Source organism: Gobio gobio (genome assembly GCF_949357685.1).
Source record: "Gobio gobio genome assembly, chromosome: 8".
In the NCBI taxonomy this organism is placed as follows: domain Eukaryota; kingdom Metazoa; phylum Chordata; class Actinopteri; order Cypriniformes; family Gobionidae; genus Gobio; species Gobio gobio.
The window spans coordinates 25,226,965-25,247,442 of record NC_137114.1 but is presented as its reverse complement, the minus strand read 5'-3'; the positions used below and the strand labels follow the sequence as shown (position 1 = coordinate 25,247,442).

Sequence of the window (20,478 nt, the reverse complement as noted above, 5' to 3'; positions counted from 1 at the left end):
CTCCAAAATTGGTCTGGTTAATGTTGGGCCAGTAATCTGTGTGCCAAATTTCATAACTTTCCCGCGAACGGTTCTATGGGCTGCCACAGACTTCAATGGCGGAATAATAATAGGAAGAAATCTAACGATTTCCATAGGTGCCACTGCACCTTCGGTGCTTGGCCCCTAATAATTTGCACGGTTTGATGTGATGTGAGCTAAGCGATCGTTAGATTCAATCACTGTTGGTCGCGCAATTTATTGTAATGATTTTTTGATGAACAAATGTGGCAGATACTTGTTCAGATTCCGACAGATTCCACATTTTCCGTTGAAAATTCTTCAATTCCAAGATGTAGAATCTATGATTACGAAGTATCGTATCCACACCATGCAGTGAATGAATGACACCCACACAAACTCCTCAAACATTAGATTCATCCACGCTGAGGAGCCGTGCCTTTGCACAACCCACGTAAAGATGATGATCCCGCAAATAACTGCAATTGCAGGATTCAAACAGAGATGGCGACAAAGAGGCAAAACTTACAGACTTTAAATGATTCCGCTTTCAAAAAAAAAATTGTGATTAGGCAATTTTAGTTATGAAGGAAAAATCATCAGATTCACGATCTTTCAAAGATCAATCGTAACGTTTGATTTAACGTTGACTGCCGTTAACAGCAGATGAGATTTTTCGGAAAGTTATTCAGGTTGTAGCTATACATAATAAACTCATCTATGTTGATCTTGATTACCTCTTGATTGTTGGTCAGATTCATATTTGATTTAATTCTAAAAGTAGTAAAAGTTTGTTAAAAGTAGTATTAGTGGTTTTGGAAGGGTTAATCACTTTTCAAATAGTCAAACCTGCCTCTGGAAATAAAAAACCGGGGACAGAAACTTGCTGTGAGAAGAAAAAAAAAGAAGAGAAAGACATATTTAAAATAATGTTATACTATAGCCTTTAAATAAATAAATAAATAAACATTCAGCAGAAAAAAGTAACACTGTCCAGAGCAACGCTTAAACCCTACAACACTGCCAGAAAAACATAAACACAGTCCTAATGCAAAGTAACCACACAAACTACACTGGTCTGCATCTAGATTGACAAGCAAGATATATTTATATATCTGCTCTGCGTCAAATTCTGTCACTCTGCCAAAATGCCACGCTTAAGCTATATATAAATAAATACATGCTACCAAACGTGGAAGACATTTCAGATGAAGGGCTCATGGCAGGACCACTCTGTACAGGTAAACCTACAGGTACGTAGGAGTCTCATTAATATAACAAATTGTGTTTTTTGAATTATTATTTAATGATTAATCCAAACCCATGTGGCACGTAGAACGTTTAAATTGACTGAAAGAAAGCGTCACATCAAGAAGCTGAAGGATGACTTAACGTGTCTCTGCCATACAGATTGTACGCTGTATTATGTATAAATCCCCTCACCTGCCAAGTTGTCCACTTCTTTCTCCTGTAGTAGACTGACAGCGTCATCGTCCCCCTCGAGCATCAGCTCTGTCTCGGGGTTCTGGCTGACCACCGCCTGGCCTCGGAAGCCCTTCCTCCCTCTCAGTGCCTCGTCTTCCTCAGGGCCTGCAAGGAGACAAGGGTGATTGGATGACAACATACAATATCTGTACTTAAGCATATTTAAGAATCACAATATACATGTACGTAATAAATATGTAGATTATATGTTTATTTAAAAAATATATATTGTGTGCATACTTGGCAAGCTTCTTGTGTACCTTAATGAATCTTAGAGAGATTTGAGAGCACAGAAAATCAATAAGCCACAACAGATAAATAGATTATGGTTGCCAAGCAACGTAGCAACTCGGTGCATTATTTTTAGCGCATTATATCTGGGATGTCTTGAATATTCAGAATAATAAGACAAATACTGCAGACTTTGCTATAGGAACAAATTATACCTGGCATGCTTATCTGCAATGTTGTCAAATTGTGTCAAACTTTTAATTTCCAAATCCTGACTGGATAGAGCGATTAAAGTCACCATAAAATAATATTGGTCTATTCTTATTTTTTATGTCATTTTGCAGTATTTATTATTAATGATTTATCGGTAACACTTTATTACTATATCATTGCATGGGGAACACATATTCACTATTAACTACCACTTTCCTCAATAAACTCCTAATTTACTGCTTATTAATAGTTAGTAATGTAGTTTTTGTAGCGTTCAAGTTTAGGTATTGGGTAGGATTAAGGGATGTAGAATAAAGTCAAGCAGAATAAGGCATTAATATGTGCTTTATAAGTACTAATAAACAGCCAATATCCTAGTAATATGCATGCTAATAAGCAACTAGTTAATAGCGAGTACTGAACCCTAAAATAAAGTGTTACCGATTTTTCCTTTTTTTTTAAATGATGTGCCCTCATAATCTTTAATGAAAATAACGTCTCCTCCCACTTTTCTATTCTCTGATGATACGTTTACTGGCGCAAGGGTGGGACAACCTGTCACTCACATGAGATTGACCAATAGCAAACCACAATGATCCAATCAATCCGCGATGGACAAAATTAAGTCTTGCCCTATATTTTTTTCTTGTTCAAGAAGCCATTTTACTCAAATATGCATCAGAATAGAGATTAAAAAAATAATGCAACTTCCATTTTATGACTTTAAAGGTCCCGATATATTCAAGGCGAATATCTTTTTCATGCTTTGCTTAGGGGTAAAAAGAAGTTTCAAATAAGTGACCAGTGGTATACTGTTAGCGAACATCCCAATGTTGCCAATGCTGTTGGGAGCAGCGTTTAGATGAATATACACATTTGTGCTGTGCGCTTTCAATAACTAAGTAAACACAAAAGAAAAATGGTGAGAAAACAGCGGTTAAGAAAACATCTGTTCATAGAGATGTGGATTAGTTTACACCAGCTCTTCAATATGGCTCTCCACTCAAGTCACGTCCCGTATTTATATACCACTTTATACAATAGATTGCTTTAAAGGCACAATATGTAATTTTTGCCGCTAGAGGTCGCTTATTCGAAACAAAGGCATAGCTTGATGATGCCTTGATTTCGCGGAATCATGAGAGTTGTTGTCTTCACCTCTAAAGCCGACGGGACTCGGGCAGGGATCATATTCATGGATGAGCTAATGTATTAAAGATTTATTAACGTTATGAAGCAGGGTGGGGCTGAAAGCCGTTGGAGTGGAACAAGGTCGCCGGAGCGATTGCTAATGAGAGACGAGCGCGACACACGGCTCGAGAGCAGTGGAGCTTGTATTATGACCGCTTCTGCTTCTTAGGCTGCGTTCACACTGCAGGCTGAAACGACCCAATTCCGATTTTTTTGCCCTTATGCGACCTGTATCTGATCTTTTCATGACAGTCTGAACGACACAGATCCGATCTTTTCAAATGCGACCCAGGCCACTTGGGTATGTGGTCCAAATCCGATACATATCCGATCTTTTGAAATGCGTCTTCAGTCTGAACTGCCAGGTCACATGTATCCGACCCGCACGTCGTTGATACGCGACAAACGTCATCATTGTAACTCCCGTTCCTTACTCCAGTCCAGTGGTGGCGGTAATGCACAAGAAATAGATGCGAACCGCCAATAAAAGAAGAAGTACGCACCTGTTGCTAGCCAATACACTCCAACTCCAACGAGTTTCTCCACTGTTATGGGCCGCCGCAGACGTGTCTCTTCCCGTGACAAAGTTAGTTGAAGGCGCTCGCAAACATAATTGAAGGTGGATCTGGTCATTCTGAAGTTACTGACGAATTCGGTATCAGTAAAGCCACTCACATCAGTATCCCACCACTCCTGGTTGCGACTCCGCACACACACGTTTCTCTGTACCGACGTTGCTACCACTGCTCCACAAAACGCCATGGCCAAAAACCTTGCTCTCCTCCTCTTTTTTAATTTTCTTCTTAACATGAGAAGGTTGTAATGGTGCTGGCTCCGTTGCGAAAATAACTTTAATAAAGCTAAACGAACTCCAATGCTGACACCCATATTTGGCTACTTCCGTAAACAACAAGTGACGTCGTTGATCGTTGAGTACTCTTCTGCGCATGCGGGTCACTTCTGGGTCATTTCACGTTCACACAGGAGATCACAAAAGGTCGCATTTAATTGGAAATGTGAACGGCCTTGCAAAAAAATCGCATTTTTTCAAAAAATCGGAATTGAGCATTAAGCCCTGCAGTGTGAACACAGCCTTACAGTCATGCGTATATGGGGTAACACAGCACTGTTTTATCATATTAGATACATATGAGTGTGTTGAAAGTTATGTTATAATGCTACTCTGTGCGTTCACTAGGCGGCTACTACGAGACACTTGTTGCTCACTGCAGTAAGCTAGATCGATATTACATGATAAAACATGGTACTCGTGGTAAATCAAGCAGGTAAAGTAAAACAATAAGACTAACTGTGTTGAGCTCTAACAATGATTGAATGATTGTGAAACACACAATATGCTAAAAGCGTCTTTGGTTTTCCATGATTTCTACTAAATAAAATTGGAAATCGAGGGTAATGCGGTTCTGATGTCATTGATAGGCGATACACGGACATGGTCCGTGTCCTGGTTAAAATTGCTTATTTCTCTGGATTTCTTGAAAACATTTGGAATAATATAAGTACACAAGTCTACAAAATATATAACATTGTTCAAGTGGTTTTTGGATATTTTAAATAAAACAATCTTACATACTGTGCCTTTAAAGCAAGCAGCTTTACATATTAAACATGGAAAAAAACAGCGACAATGCCGCTTTAGGTTAGATTGAATTTCCTACTACAAAGCAGCTCATCAGTGTGTTCATGTTTTTAATCGTAGATGTTCAACCTCTATGGACTGAACAGAAGAAATTAACTGGAGAAGATTTCCACGTCAAGAAGGCGGAGCTTCAGTGCACACCTACCTATTACATAATCGGCAAAAAACAATGGTTGTACGGAGGTGTTTGCCAGCCGGAGCAAACTTTTCCGGAAAGTGCACTTTGGAAAGCCGTTTCAAACTCCCGAAACAAACTTCGGTTTGGCCTGATTTTGTTCAAAATGACTGCATTTGTTCTTTGATTTTGTTCGAAGTATATCAGGGCCTTAATACACTCTAACTCCCCCTAAAGAGACTCACGATTAAGCATGTGCAGACTGTTATACATTTCAAAATGAAATGAAAGTCGGGTCCATTAAGCATAAAGCAATCTGCTCTATATCCGGACAAGAACGAGATTGAACCGACAGCAATTAAGCGACTGCAGATACCACCAAAGCTCATCACACAGCCTTATCAGAGTAGAAAAAGAAAAATTATGCAAAATGCGTGTAACCACTTTTGTATCGAACAAAAAAGATTAATTCATCAGCTTTAATTACTGAAGAAAAGAAAGAAAAATGGCAGTCAGGCCTGACACACGTCACTGCACACTGGATTTCTCTTGTATAAGGTCAGATTTGCCTGAGACTCTAGAACAGAGAGATTCTGTGAAAAAAAAGGAAATAAGAAACGCTTATCAGAAATAGAAAGTGGCTGACACTCTTTTGACATGTTTCTTTTCAGTGCAGTGTTTAAAATGTTCCCTACACTCCCGTGGGGTTCATGTACCTTGTCTCAAAGCGGTCACGTTCGAATGTTGTCAACACCACTACACAGATGAAGAAAGAAAAAGCGAAGGAGAGAGAGGGGGGAAAAAAATAACATAGCGGGCTTCCTGCTCTATCTCATATCTCAGGAGCTTTCATCAGAGCCAAGGAAGAAGTGGGACCGCTTTTCGGAAATAGGGAGCGTGTAACATTTAGAGGCACAGAGCCAGCGAGCGGTCATGGATCAAAGCAGACGGAGGGAAACTTAAGACCGTAATTCTGTAAACCGTCATTACGCCTGCATTAAAGCAGGGAGAGCTGATGGGGCTGAGCTTCAGTCTTGACTGGCAAGATAAAGCTTAGGACCTCGGTGCAACGCAGACAAAATAAACCAAGCCGATTTTGACAAGAAAATGATCCTGAGCAAATGGAGAGAGTTTGGGAGTAAAAAACAACATTTAGCTTTAGGATGTTTTACACAAGAAGGCCACAAGAAGGAAAACAAACAAAACCTGTACATATAAAGTCCCAGCAGACCTGGTCACTGCATTTCGTCATTTGTTGATAACTTGTAGACACTTCTAGTTCTGGTAGCCCCATTAGCGCTAATATATCATTGCCTGTTGACACTGAATCCGTTTTATGTCACTAAAAAATGTCATTCTGGTGGGAAAAAGGCTGTATATTAATTGCCCCTCTGCGTAACGCATTATATCAAAGATTGACGTCTATCTACGTATGCTCTTTATGGTCATCTATCTATGCCAAGAGCACAAACACCAGGCTATTTGGGTTCACAATTAATTGTCATTCAGGCAAACAGATAATTTTTCAATATTTTCTGTGTATGTGGTCAGAATCACTTAAAATTGAATTAACTTCTCCTACATCTTGTAGATACCTGACTACAGTCACTGACAGGAGACCCCACAATAAAAATAGTAATTTCTCACACCTGTTTCAAAGTTAGTAGAGTTCAAAAACAACATTGGACCACCTTGACTTTCATTGTATGGAAAAAACTGTTGAAACATTCTTCAAAATATCTTCTGCGGGCCAGCAAGAAAGTCATACAGGTTTTTGAGAGTGAGTAAATAACAGATTTTAAATTTTTGGAAGAACTATTTCTTCCACAATTTATTTCGCATTTTCATTGAACCTTTCCCAATTTTATTTTGCAACTCTGTGCATCACACCACTGTGGGACTTTAACAAACATATAAATATTTAGCACACAACAGGGGCGATTCTAGGATTTCAATTAGGGGGGGCTCAGCCCCCAATGAGGATTTAAAAAATGAATTCAATATATTGTTTGTATCCACCTTATTTTACAACATGGAAGTAATTCCATGATTCTGGTGGTTTATTTTCTGCTATAGTGAGATAACGAGAAGAATACAGTAAAGTGCAGTAAACTGTAAAACTATTTTCACTACAAACCAGCATGTTTATAATTAAGAAAATACATTAAAATAATATGGTAAGAAATACAAGTAGCATAACAAGCTGTTCTGTACAGCTAAAAATAACTGGAAACGAATGACACCGGAAGCATTCAAATTACAAATGGCCATGCCAATGCCCTCACTTACCTGAAAAATAAGGTGGATACTAGGGTAGGCATAAACAATACTACCTTTCAAGTCAATCCCAGAAAATTGGTTTAATTTAACCACTTAAAGTCCCGGAATGACATCATCATGTATATACTTTCAATTTTAAATGTCTGTGGAGGAGCTCTGACCTCATATGTGGTACCATTCTCTACTTTCTGGAGACATGCATCACCTTGGCATTTGTTTTACACAAAGTAACTTATTTACACTAAATTACTCTGGTACCATTTCCGTATGGATTTGCCCTGCCCAAATTGAAAATCTTCCTATACCCACATACAGTGGTCTAAAAACACAATTTTGGTGTCATTTTACAGGAAAACCTTTGAAGTTACATAAACCACTGCTAAAAGTGATAAACATGTAAGTATATGTTGTCTGAGCTGTAATAACCCCACCAAAAAAGAGGCGCTTTTTGATTTTTTTGGTTATAAATTCATTTTTGAAAGTGTGTAACTCAGGCCCTGTGAGCTCTAGCACCCTGCAGACAGTTTGGGCTGTTTCCCCTATATTTCAGAAAAGACTGGAAAAAAGATTTTTGTGTAGATCATGTATGCAAGATTTATTCAAATGAATCCCCCCCCCCCATATACAGTGGTATAAATGCAATATCCCTGTGTCTTTTTAAGGGTCCTCCCTTCAGATCCATTTGTATAAATCTTGCATAAAACATGATACAGACAAAATTCTTTTTTCCACTATTTTCTGGAATATAGTGGAAACAGCCCAAACTGTCTGCAGGGTGCTAGAGCTCACAGAGCCTGAATTACACATTTTCAAAAATGAATTTATAAGAAAAAAAAATCAAAAAGTGTCTCTTTTTTGAGGGGGTTATTACAGCTTAGACAACATATACTTACATGTTTATCACTTTTAGCAGTGGTTTAAGAAACTTCCAAGGGTTTCCTGTAAAATGACACCAAACTTTTTAATTTAGACCACTGTATGTGGGTATGGGAAGCTTTTCAAATTGGGTAGGCCAAATGGTCCCAATTTTAAATAACCAGCTAATATTAATTAATACTCATTAAGAATATAGACAAACCTTATATTACTAGATTGGCAATATGTTTAATCTGTCTGATATTAAACCATTCCCTTTTTTGTTGTCTATTTATTAAAAAATAACAGCACATGAATCTATAATTCAAAGTTGCATCAAAAACCACAAATGCCTTTACTCTAATGCTGTCACGTGTGACGAGACAGGGGAACACAGGCTAGGATCATGACAGAGCCCCCTCCCCAAGGAGCGGATTCCAGACACTCCTTAAAAACAGACATAAGTCAAGGAGGGAGGTGGAGTGGAGGCGGAACCGGGGCAGGGATGGAGGGCCAGGCCCGTGGAGCGCAAAAGGGCATGGGGATTGAGGCAGAGCAGGTGGCCAGGGCGGAGCAGGCGGACAGTGCAGAGCATGCTGAGCAGGCGGCCAGGGCTGCCCCGGCAGCTCAGGGGACCAGGGCAGCGCCAGCAGTTCAGGAAGCCATGGAGGCACAATTCAGGAAGCCACCTTGACAATTCAAGTGACCATGGCAGCGCAGGCAGTTCAAGGGACAATGGCGGCTCAGGCAGGTTAAGGGACCATTGCGGCACAGGTAGTTCAAGTGGCCAGAGAGGCTTGGCCTCCGTGGCCTTATCAGGGTACCTATAGCCCCCCCCCCCCCCCTCCTCCTCCTCCTCAAAATTTTCTTGGGTGGAGCTATGGGGTTATGAGCTGGAGCCATCACTGAACTCGGGTCAGGAGCTGCAGTCCCATATGGACAATGGTCGGGAGACGGAGTCCTCTCTGGACTCTGGACAGGGGCTGGCGTTGAAGTGTGTGCTGCCCACACCACATTGTTGTGGCAACAATGGTCAGCGCTAAACACTCTACAGACTCTGGGCTTGGAGACTCTGCCGTGGCCTAGTGGGCCTAGTGATCGGCCCCTGGCACACAATAATATTGTGTTAAATGGTCTATTTTTTATTGAAATAAATCACTGTATATGTACATTTCTCTCTAAAATCTGCCATATTGGACTTTTTTTCACACAACACAACTGTAGCGGATTCTGGAATCCGTATTCTGCAGTGCTGCCACAAAAATCTAATTTACTTTAGGAACTATAGGAAGCTTATAGGAAGCTTAAGCTTGTTCCTACCTTTTGGTCGGGAGTGCAATGAATGCTGCTTTCGAAAGCAGCTCATTAAGTTCTGGAATACAGTGATGCATGTTGCTATTTTGAGCAATGACACCGGTACAGAAGCTTCCTGTTTTTTTTTCTCTTGAATGGCAAGCCTTTGATAGAAAGCCTGCATGGTCACATATAAGAGCTCTCTAGTAACATAGACGATCATTTGTCAGTCTTAGGAATGAGACTTGATGGGAACTCGAGATCAGTACAACTCAGACCTCCCCAGTGACTCAAAAGAACCCCTCGCTTGTATTGTCAACCACCTCGTTTATCGGCACCCCTAGAGCTCGCTCACTGGACTCCTGTGAGCCATCACGGCCAACAGTGAGGCTATTCAAGCCCAGAACGGCTTACCCGCTCTGCCATCAGAGGGTTTATGTTACCCAGGGCACAAATTTGGCATGACGCAGCAGAGTTGAGAAAGACCAGGTGATGGCTGGTCTGCCAGTCGTTGTGGGACTTGAATGATGTTCTTCGCTAAAAGCTTGGATCTCATCCATACAGCTGGGGGACGGGGAATTGTCACTGACTGACTGACATATGTGTAGAATAACAAACAAATGTGCTGAAGTAGCTCTGAACTTATATCCAATGACTAGCATGATATGATGAAAACCAAACCAAGTGGGCTCGAAATAGCTCCTTCATTGGCGGAAAACTGTTACTTGATAAACGCCAAGGAGAACTGAGTAGCTTGGGGTTTTGAAGGCTTCGAAAAAGGAAAGAAAAAAACATTTAATTCCACAATACAATTCTGTCATTCCATCCTTATGTGACTTATTCAACACGCTGGTCTCTTTTTCTTTCTAAAGTCACAATAAACGGGAAAAAAAAGCTTGTGGCAAAAGGGATTTTGCAGTTTGTGAGATACGCTCTAAAGGTGGAAATATTTAAGTGCTTGGTAGTTTTACGGTTCAATTTTTTCTTCAAATAGTCCTTCATTTGTTGCTCAGATCATGTTTTATGTATGGCTGGAGCTGTAGGGTATTGGCCTTGCACTTTTATTGCCCCACTTGAGTCATACGCACTTGTAGCCATGAAAGAATGAGCCAAAAAATAAGGTGAAAAAATATATATGTACACCTGTATTTCCATTTTGGGATTGACAGATGAGATGCCTTCTTAAAAAATACAAAATGTATGAAGACGGAAAAAGGGATTGTGGGACATGCAGATGTATTTCTGTGCAGTTGATTGATATATAATAACTCAAACAAAATGTTGCACATGTGCCATAAGTGCATTCACACACAAACAATGTGGCAAAGTGGGCTTGCTACGCTCGTCGATCAAATGCCAGGAATTCTGCAGTCAGCTCTGGAAAAAGAAGCCCAACTTTGTAAAGTGAAACTGGAGACCCATGCAAAGTTTTTGTTATGGTTTTACTCATATGAGAAGCATTTCGTATCACACATACAGACCCATATGGCTGATTATGAGGCCCACATCATGGTATCTCTATGCACAGAATTTAGAACGCCTGTGCATTATATTAGGGCTAATTTGATTCGATTTTCATGTCCTAATTAAAGGAAAATTCCACAGTGGCATATTTGTGGTATAATATCAGTTAACACAAACAAAAAATTCCGTTTTAAAATCACGCTATCTGTGGAGACTTTAAATTTCATACTTAATAATCACATTAGGTATCATGTATCGTGATTCCTGTTTTCCCGTCTTCAAATTTAAGACCTTTTAAAATGTTAAGACTTACGTTATGTTATGTAAAGTGCCCCTATTATGCATTTTTCAAATATTACCTTACATGCAATGTGTAATATAGCTGTACAATAAAGTTATTGTCTCCCAAAAGAATGAATCGACTCTGAACCGCCAAATCGAGTCGTCAGGAATTCCAGTCTCACTTCCGTGAACTGCCTACATAATTAATTTTACCAATACCTAACCTTTTGTTGTGTTCCCATCATTTTACTGACGACTGCTTCGTAAATATCTGTGAGTTCAACACAGGATTCTCAAAACACTTGCTCTTGAAAGATGGTCAGTACCCAGTTTATTTGGACCAACTTGCTTCTCAGAATACCAACCTGTAAGTACGATTAATAATTGATTTTTATATTTTCTACCGTGTGTTCAAAATACATAGTTTAACTGTAATGTTTTACCAGTCGTTCACGTTTGTGCGCGGCTAACGTTTATATGCGGTAGACCAATCACAACAGACTGGGCCATCTGACCCTCTGTTTAGAGTGACTGAATCATCGAAACGAATCATTTAAAAATCTCTGAGAAATTAGGTGAAATTAAATGCTTTTTGAGAAAATGAAAGTGTTTTTTGACTTTGGACACATGTAAACCTGCTGTAGGAGACCTACAAAACAAAATTAGGAACCTTTAAAATAGCATAATATGTGCACTTTAAGATATTTAAGACTTTTTGTGACCTTAAATTTGATAAGATTGAATTTAAGACTTTTTAAGGACTCGCGGGGACCCTAAAAAAACGATTTTTCTGTATTATTTGAGCTATTTAAATAATTATTTTACAGTCATTTGTCATGAGGACAATATTAAAAATTGTATATACCTACACAAAAAAAAGGTTAGCAAGCATTTTTCCACACTAAAATTGAGTAAAAATGCATATTGTTTACGTCTTGTGGTTATATTTTTGAAACGTGAGTATTTTACCGTTTACAAATTGGTTTCATTCACTTCCATTCTAAGTTTCTCACTCTAACCAAAGACTTAATATTTAGGAATTACTTATTGAATTACTTATGAATGGGAGAAAGTGCAACGCCAAATATGGGGAGAAATAAAGGCGTTTCAAAGATGGCCGCCGAGTGCAGTGACTTAAAAGGGACTTTGCAGTAACCTACAGTTTTGGTTTCCATAATCAAAAGAGGCACAAATCAATATATATATATATATATTTTTTTTTTTTTTTTGTGGTAATCAACATTAAGTGTTGTCGGTTAAACTTAACTTGCATTGAATCATCCTACATCCTTACTTACACCTTTCCTCTGGCTCTCTTTTACTCCTCTTATAACAAGCTATAAAGATCTCTGTCCAGAGGGGTTCAATGGGTCAGGCTGAACTGCTCACCTGAAAATGAGACTGCAAGGACACCCAGAGGTAGAACAGGCTGTTAAAGAGCAGGATCAATATTAACCTGACTTCCATTTCATGCTTGCCCAATTCCAATCAGCTAACAATATACTCAGCCGCTTGTGAATAAGGGGGAAGGTATCAAAGTCCCACATGAAACACACTTGCTATTTTGTCAGCAAGTTCTAATAGGCTAAACTGAGCTGTTTTAAAGTTTCTCACAAACATATGCAAAGGTACCTGGGAATGAGGCACAGAGCAGTACAGTTTATCAAATGCTTATACAACATGGTCAGCCATTTGAGGTCCCATTAAATTCAGCCCGTTCTTCTATTTTCAGTGATTGAAGATCGTATTACATCCACAGAAATACATTAAATTACCATGAATCAAATATAATGATGTTGTTTCTAGGGTAGTTGGAATATTTTTCGAATGAAACTGAGACATATTTCATGTCCACCCATGTCATTTTGCACAAGGAGAAATTTGAAATATTGCTAAAACGCAGCGTACGTTCTAACATAGACAAGCGCTATGAAAATATGTCAACGTGAATAAAAACAAGCCCCATATGCAGTGACTGCTGTCAACTGTCTATGTTCTGACATTCGAGAGCAGTCATTTTTCAATCTCTTTGGTTTCTGGCAAAAATAATGGAAACTTATATGCACCCATAACAGTTAATTCATTTAAATCACCTACGTTAACTCAACGTACCTCAACCCATGGTCACAAAAGCAGCTGTAAACCTCCACTATTGCCAGTTCAGCAAAGCACGGATACACTTTCTACAAATAGTTCGAAACAGCCTTACCACACATATGTAGCATATTGTACATATTGTGTTAGATTTCATTACATTAAAGGGATCTTCTACTGAATATGAGTGCTGCAATGGACTAAATAAATAAAATAAAATAAAATAAAAAATCACATTATATACAACAGGGGCACGTTCAACGCTCAAACCGGTGCGCAACGTTTTGCTACGGTTTGTCGGGGCTGAACGCAGCCCAGTTCTTTCTGGTTCTCGAATCTGATTGGCTGAGAACCAATCCAGTATCAGCACTGGTACCGTTTCACTTTGTTTATCACTCCACTTACAATTTTTGGGCAAATTAAAAAAAAAAAAAAAAATTATACTGTTATTGTGTCACAGAATGTAGTTTTAAGAGTTTTTTTAGGCAAGAATGTAGTTATTTAGACCTCAAACATGTGACATATAAACATAGCACCTATTTCACAATTTGATTAGGACATCAGCGGCCGTTCAGCGCTCATGTACATGCAGAGAACAGCTTCATCTCGGCCAGCCCTTCGGGAATTTGCCACTGGCTCTTATGTAGATAGTTGTTCAACATGAGATATCATTAATTTGGGGTATATCAACAGACAAGCTTTGCTCTTATAAATCTATTATTTATTCCAGAGCAAATTGATTTGGCTAAGGGCATAGTTTCATAACTGTATATTTTTATTTAACTGAAATCTGTAGGCTACTATAAAGCTGTACTTTTGACTGAACTGTTTGCTTGTGTTTATTTCCTATTGTACAAACTTCTTATACTTGTATAATGGCTAATATTGTTTACTTAAATATTATTGATCAATAAGTAATATATTATTTAAATAACATACCGTATTTGGTATTGAAAAAGGGTCCGTTTGTGATTTTGATTTCGACTTCAGTGAAAGTTACATTATCATTAGATGGCAGCAAAGACTGTTTTAATGAGTGAGTCAGTAACAAAGACTTTTATATTGAAAGGACAGAACCAGGTTGTAAACAATAAGAAGCAAAACCTACAAATGCACTGACTAGGGCCCTGTCCCAAATGGCACCCTAAACCCTCACGGTCTTCCTCTGAGTCCGCACTTTCACAACGTAATGCCGCTTTGACTGCCGGGAAGAAGTTCGCTGCGTAACCCGCACCAGTGCGGGCTCGGCAGAAGTGCGCATCAAGGGCGCATATCGACCTGAAAGGGAGCGCTCGTGAGCACCCTTCTGAGACCTAAAATGACAAATGGGACACCCTGCAGTCTCGTGGACACGCAGCGGCCATTGTAAGTCCACAAGCCCGAAAGTGCACATGAAGTGTGCCATTTGGGACAGGGCCTAGAGTGCTGTCATGGGAAATCCCTTTAACTCTTAAAAGGACAAAAACAAAGATATTACTTTCCTCAGCGGACATTCAAACTGATTTTGTGATTGTGACTATAAGATTGACTAGAAGAATATCAGCTAGATGCAGGTAATCTCTCTCTCATAATACTCTACTCTACATACATTAATACAATAAGCTTCAATGAAGCGACTCAACGTTCCTTCGTTACTAGTTATAAAGTTACGTTTCAGGATTTGTAACGAAGGCTTGGGCTCAACTGTTAAACTGTCAACTTGAGATTTGAATCTGTGGCGGAAGGAAGTAGTTCCGCACAAAAGAGGGTTTGAAAAAGACACTCCGTTGTTGTTTCTTATTTATTTAATACACACTTGTGCCGTTGAATTGTTGTATAAAGGCAATATCACAATCGTAAATATGCGAGTGTGATATGGCTGTGTACCAACACTGTGATTACCTACGGCACAAGGCCACGCCGAATCACAGCCGTGCTGATATACAGCATATTTAATAAGCTTATATTTACATAGAATAAAAGCAGAACTGTGCAGGTTTAATAAAATTTTCCTTCCTTTTGTATAAAACCCATATAGAGAAGCTTCTCTTTGCTCTCCCTCAGTCTCTCTCTATGACTGCAGGCAATCCCTTTCACATGACAATCTTATGCATTATTCCACTCATTAAAGACTGGGAGAAGCCTGGGGACCTCAACAAGTCCTCAATCACAGTGGCCCCAGACACTAGACCGTGGGTCTACAGAGACGCACTGACAACTTACCAAGGACAGGCAGAAAAGGGAGTCGGGCCAGAGGAATATTGCAGTGTTGTGAGCTGTGCATGATGCATAAGATATGCTGTGTAATATGTTTGAAAGACAGTGTGAATTTAGATATGGAGGCAAAATGAATAGGAGATAAAAAAAAAAAAGTCTATGCTGTGACATGAGCATAGGCCACCTGCAGGTCAAGGAACAGCTGGCATGTGTATGTACGAGTGTGCATGTGTGTGTTCTGGCTCTGACACACAGACCATCTGACATGGCCTCAAAACAGTCAGGCACAAAAGGCCAGACATGTAGATAGACACAATATTACTGCATAACAAGTCACAGAACGCACTTTAAAATGACATATTTACACCGAAATTCATCAATTCACAGGTTTATATACAGTGTTTAGGGCAAAATCAAGATATAAATGTCTATAATCAAAGAGTATCACTTTCATTACATAAAAAAGTGCAATCTATTATCACCCCAGGTGGCTATTAGCAACATTGTAGCAAAACATGCTGTCAAATAACACTCCCATATTCCTCTACCTATAAGTATGAGCTAATATCAAGGGTTCAATTGTGTGTTTTTTTTTAAATAAATGGGCCTATTTCACTTGCCCCTAGTATTTCCCCAAGTGTAATAGAAGTAGTTACAGTAACTATTCTGTGCAAAGGAGAGAAGTCGTCCCATTGTATTTGAGAATCAATAGATTTGCCCTTGTTCGGTTAATACACTCCCCCTCGTATCTTCAATTTGATGCCTGGAGGAGAAGCGCCTGCAGTGGTTAATAGTATTGAACCGTTTCTCTTTTAAAGCCTCTGTTGCGAGACATAGAGCCAAATCGACAGCCGTGCGGTGGGCAACGCTGCAAGATCAAACGGGTCAATGAGGAAAAATGTTTGAGTGCAAAAGGCAGAAACGGTAAAAAAAAAAACATGGCGCACAATTTTCCTCTCAACAATGTGTGCTGTTAGGATATAAAAACCTGCCATAAAGCCCTCTTGCCATGTTCAATTGACAAGGCCCATAAATATACAACCTATAAAGCTGACAACGAACTGTTTCTCAGCTCCGAGAATATTAGTTTGCGTCCAAGAGTTGATTGGAGGTTTTCTAATTCGCATATGTGTATCCCATTTGGTGAACAATGATGTCATTGTATGAAATGAACACAATTTGGGGATAATGAGCTAGACTGACAGAGTCCAGCAACATTTTTGATAGGCTGTTGGCAGAATTACTGACCGTAGTCCTCCAGTGATTTGCACGTAATATCCAAGTGGGTGGAGCCAAAAGGGTTTCGGATGAATCTCCGCCTCCTCCGGAGGTCATCCTCCCAGTAATCCAGACGCCAGAAGTCATGCAGCTGACTGGAAAAGGGGAAAAGACAGGAACTCCTGTTAGGAATCAGAAAAACAAAAACAAATTGGAAATTTAAAATGCAAAAAAAATGAAAGCAATATATTATTATATGAAACAGGCCATGCTTACTACAGGGCACATCATAGTTTTGCACATTTACATTTTTACAAATGTGAAGAAATGTGATGTATATTGAACAATGTATATTGTATCTTTTCATAAAAAAACAAAAACAAAAAAAACAACTTTGGTAAATCATAATGGCATAAGTCACAACTATGACATAAAAGAATTAGAACTATGACAAAAATCATAATTATGACAAACTGTCAAAATTATGAGATACTAAGTCATAATTATGAGATAAAATGTCAAAGTTATGACATACTTAGTCATAATTGTAAGATCAAAACTATGACAAAAAGCTGAAATTATGACAAGATGTAATTATGGCGAAAGGGTGAAATTATGATAAACTAGATAAAAAGTTGAAATTGAAAACCATTTTGACTTGTCATAGTTCCAAACTGGGTCATAATTCTGACTTTTATTTTATAATTAGTATTTAGCAAAGCATGATTATTTTGGTATGTGGCTCACACACACACACACACACACAGGAAGACACACACACACACACACACACACACACACGAAGACACACACACACACGCGCGCGCGCACACACACACACGCACACGCACACGCACACGTACGCACACACGCACACACACACGAAAGCACTTAGATTTATATAGTAGTGTAATATTCTATATACAATGCTATGGAGAATTGCATTTTGGAGGGCACCCAAACCAAAGGTTGCACATGAGGGAGAATCAAATGATATCTGGTAAAATATAGCTAATTCATGAAGTTCATTAAAGCTCCAGAAACCCAGACACGCTTTTCCACGAGAACTCCCTCAGGCATAAAACAGCAGCCGTGGCTATCCAGCACACAAATAAATAACAGCAAGTCCCATTAACAAATAGTGTATCAAATTACAAGTATAAATGGCGCAGCTTGCCTCCTTTTTACTGTGTTTTTTAACAAGTCTTGTAAATCAAAGGTAGGACCCTCTATGCAGCCGGAGAGAGGTTTTAATGATGCTGGGGTCTCACCATAGCCACACCCCAGGCCAATAAAACAGAGACCCCCTCCCTCTGCATATGTGCAGCTGTGATTAAAATAACGTGCTGAAATATTCATTGAAATGATTCCCAGGGCCCTGGAGCAAGCTGCAGAAAATTGCGTTTTTATTCATTATTAATAACAGCGAATTAGAGGCCGTATAAAAGAAAAAATGAGAGGCCGAGAAAAAAGGGGAGCACGGGGAATGAGAGGGAAACAGCTACAGCATGTGGTAACCATCTTTGTAAATGATTATTCCAACATTAGCAGGGACCTGGGCTAATTTTATTGCTTGCAGCTAATGCAAACCATTAAGGGCAGGGACCAGCATCAGGTTACTAAGTGCAGAACGTTTCGAGCGCGCTCGGGCTGGAGATGTTTCAAAGGCTTTAGAACGGTGTGAGAGAGAGGGAAAGGAAAAAGCACAGAAAGGAAAAGCAGGCCAGCACCGAATAATACTGCAGCTAATTTACTCCAAAGAGGATTTAGAGAGTGATGATTGGTGTAATTGGGGGATAGATGACAGCATGGTATGGGACAATCACCAAATTCCACATGTGGTTTGTCTTCATTACCAGCTACTCATGGGGAAATACACCATCCACTTTGAGCCATATACTAATACCCATCATAAACTATGACTTGAGTCATTAGTCTATGTTCTATCTTACAAACATAGACTGAAGAACTATCAGATGCAATATTGTAAATTAATTCATTGATTTGTGCAAAATGTGTAGATGAAAAATGATATAATACATTTTCCACACAATAGCTTTGTGTTTAATATTCAAGTTGTTATTCAATGATAATCTATGCTAAGAAATGTCCCGGGATGCACCCTCCTCCTCACTCATTTTTTAAAGTTAGACATCAACCTTTTAAGTATTCCTCAATCAATTCATTATAAACAATATAACAAGAAAGACAAAAAATACAATTGTTTTTGTCTGTTTTCTCATTCCTTTTTTGTAAACATTGTATAGGGTCGCTAACTACCCGAAGTGTAAGTATATTTTTTTCTGCGCAACAATAATTGAATCTTTGAAGACTGAATAAGCGCAATTCACCTTTATTCCACAAGGTGGCGTTGTCTGATACACAATGATGAAGTGACGTTTCACTCATAGTTATCGCAGGCAGAAAACAAAAGAATAGGAAGAACCATCAGCAAAACTTGAAATGGCTCTGAGATTTACAGAGCAAGAACTGAACACAATGTAATATTACTGTCACTGTCACTTGATGGTGGATCTGCTGAAGAAGCTGTCAGCGATCAAAATATTGATTTTGAAGATGTTGAAAATTATCATTTTGAGAATATGTTTGAGATGGCGAATATGAGCCAGATGCTGAATGTACTGGGAAATGAGCTCTGACGAGGACAGTGATGATGATGAGTATAAAACATCTGCTCAGACTGAACCCTTCCAAACTCCAAAAGGTAACAAAATATGCTTTATTTTATTCTTCTGTAATATTTACTCTTAGAGATCCAACCGTTTTAGATATAGATCCGGGTCGCTAAAGACCCGAATACGTAATAATGATTGGCAAACAAATCATGCATGAGGGTGAAAAAATGACAGACGTTTCATTTCTGGGTGAACTATCCCTTTAAGATATTTTTTTTCTTAAATGCATCCACATAAATAAATCCACATAAAAAATCTCTGGAATAGTATTACAAATAAGAACAACTTTATTATTCGCCCACTAAGAAAAATTAAAACCAAGACAATTATAACATTAGAATCCAACATTCTCACTTTAACACCAGGCAGCCATTCCATTAAAAAAATGATCTTCAGATCCTACCGAGGTGTTTGCCCCAAGCTATGTATTGAATTGAATGGGCCTCTCTCCACTCTGCCATAATATTGAGGCAGTCTAAACAGATTAAAGTGTTACAGCAGGATCACATCACAAAAGCTGCTCCTTGTTGCGTGAATATTATATCTACAAATGTCAAGAAATCAGGAGGCTCAAGGGACTTAACCGAGCTCTGACAGCAACACGAGTGCTCGTTCTCAGTTTAACATCAATCAAGAACGTTCGCTTGTGTGTGCGTGTGTGTGTGTGTGTAGGAAACAAAGCCTGTTTGCATACATGAGCGGCATGCCAAATGTTCATCACTCGCTGGGGTATGAAAAGCAAAGCGCTGTGTCTGGGGCTTGTCTGTTGTCAGTCTTATACCTCGAGAGCCAGACAGAGATGTCAAGAGGCGTATAGGCCAAAGTCAAGTAAATGACATTGTAAATGCAAGATTACAGCGTGAAAAAAAAATGTAAATCCCACCGAGGCAACCAGGCGATTACCATTTAAGATTAGAACATCCAAAGCTGCCTGCGAGTAGGCAATGTACTGTAGCGCGTGGCCGCAGGAGAAACAAATCCAAACACGTACACTTTGAAGATTTCTGAGTTTCCCCTCCCTCAGCATATATGATGATTTTGATTTGGTTTGACAGCAGTATGTCGGCTGTGTACAGCAATTCAGAGGAAAGCCCAAACATTTTCGTTTTTCTTCTTAATAAGGGGATTATACAAGCACGCGGTATTACAATGAACGATAAACCGAAGGGTGCACGATGACACCGTTTACATTTCTTCACCCCCTC

General features: G+C 39.2%; 1 protein-coding gene across 1 annotated transcript in view; it reads right to left on the bottom strand.

Annotated features, from left to right (window-relative positions):
• The window catches only part of nbeab (neurobeachin b), a gene marked incomplete at its 5' end in the record, with an annotated part of 373,184 nt that overhangs the window by 105,030 nt on the left and 247,676 nt on the right, over positions 1-20,478 (bottom strand). The window contains 3 exons of the mRNA XM_079823731.1: positions 854-886; positions 1,444-1,590; positions 16,608-16,759. Coding sequence (XP_079679857.1) covers positions 854-886; positions 1,444-1,590; positions 16,608-16,759 — 332 coding nt within the window. The remainder of the gene's footprint in view (positions 1-853; positions 887-1,443; positions 1,591-16,607; positions 16,760-20,478) is intronic.